The following is a 1,493-nucleotide window of genomic DNA, read 5'->3' on the forward strand; positions in this document are numbered from 1 at the left end:
TATATATATATATATATATATACCAGACCGTTATCATCATCATGATCATCATCACCATTACCACTACCAGTTCAAGAATAGTCGTCGTCATCATCATCATCATCATCATCATCATCACCATCGTCATTATCGCCAACATCGTCAGCATCATCTCCACCACAACCACCAACACCAACACCAACAGTACTAACACCAGTGCCAACATCACCAAGAACAACAATAACAACAAGCACAACAGCAACAACATTCCAGCCAAGAAGAAAAATGAAAATAAAAATAAAATGAAATAAATGCATAAACAAAAAAGCATAAACGAATTTACCTGTTTGAATCGATGAACAGGAAATCAACATGGTAATCTAGAAGCTTCCCACCAGCTGTGTAACCAACGGCAACACCGACCATCGTAAGGCACAACAATATAGCTGTAAGAAAGATTGAAAACAAAAATGATTACAGTTAGCTCGAAACGTCGTCATTATTTACATACATCAGATAAACGAGCTTATAATACATTTTTGTTGCTGTTATTTCGACCGACGTTTGCCCTAATCAAATAACGGCAATGATTAGAAATGCAGTAAGCCCTCGACTATCGCGGATTTCTACGTTCCAAACCTCACCGCGATAGGTGATAATCCGCGAAGTAGAAACAGTATTGTATATTTTTTAGAATTATTTTTATTACTTGTATATATTTATTTCATTATAAATGCAAGACAACGCCTCAGAGGAATCGACGTAAGCTTAAATAATAAATCACGATAGATGACCGCGATATAGCGAGGGATATTGTATTCAGTTCATGATCTATCTATCTATCTATCTATCTATCTATCTATCTATCTATCTATCTATCAGTATGTCTGTCTGTCTGTCTATCTGTCGATGTATCAATAATACGCTTTTCGGTAGGTCGTAGTCTTTTTTATACTACAGGTTGTACAAGATCACCTTCATCAAACAAGCTAGTTGGGATTGCTACTTTTGGATGCCACCGATCCGACCACACAAAAGGTTGGACAGGTTTACATGGTAATGGAGTAGAGATCACAAGTTTCTCGACAATAAATCATAAAAAAAAACTTTTATCTATTTCAAATTAAAAAAAAAAAAAAGAAATGTATGCATGCATGCATACATATATGCGCACATACATATGTGTGTATCTATGCTTGGATGTATGTTTTTACGTATACATCCGTACAAATATACTTAATACATATTTACGTACATACGTACATACGTACAAACATATACACGCGATTTAGGCGAGTATAGCGCGTGAGAGCGCTTATAGAGCGGAGAGAGCGTATATAAAAAATATACCCATGTACACACATACATACACACGCACGCAGTGGTTCTTTGTTGAATTGATCAAAAGATAAATGTTAATAAATTTAATTCTGTGTTAATTCAAATGCAAGCAACTTAATTTTAAATAGATAAAACTGTTTTTGTTTCAACTATATATATATATATAAATCGGA

General features: G+C 34.5%; 1 protein-coding gene across 1 annotated transcript in view; it reads right to left on the minus strand.

The window, feature by feature from the left end:
- Nucleotides 1-1,493, minus strand: part of LOC106879810 (solute carrier organic anion transporter family member 4A1) — a 60,782-nt gene that overhangs the window by 18,513 nt on the left and 40,776 nt on the right. Inside the window, exon 4 of the mRNA XM_052976503.1 lies at nt 323-425. Coding sequence (XP_052832463.1) covers nt 323-425 — 103 coding nt within the window. The remainder of the gene's footprint in view (nt 1-322; nt 426-1,493) is intronic.

This window comes from Octopus bimaculoides, chromosome 24 (genome assembly GCF_001194135.2).
Source record: "Octopus bimaculoides isolate UCB-OBI-ISO-001 chromosome 24, ASM119413v2, whole genome shotgun sequence".
NCBI lineage: Eukaryota > Metazoa > Mollusca > Cephalopoda > Octopoda > Octopodidae > Octopus > Octopus bimaculoides.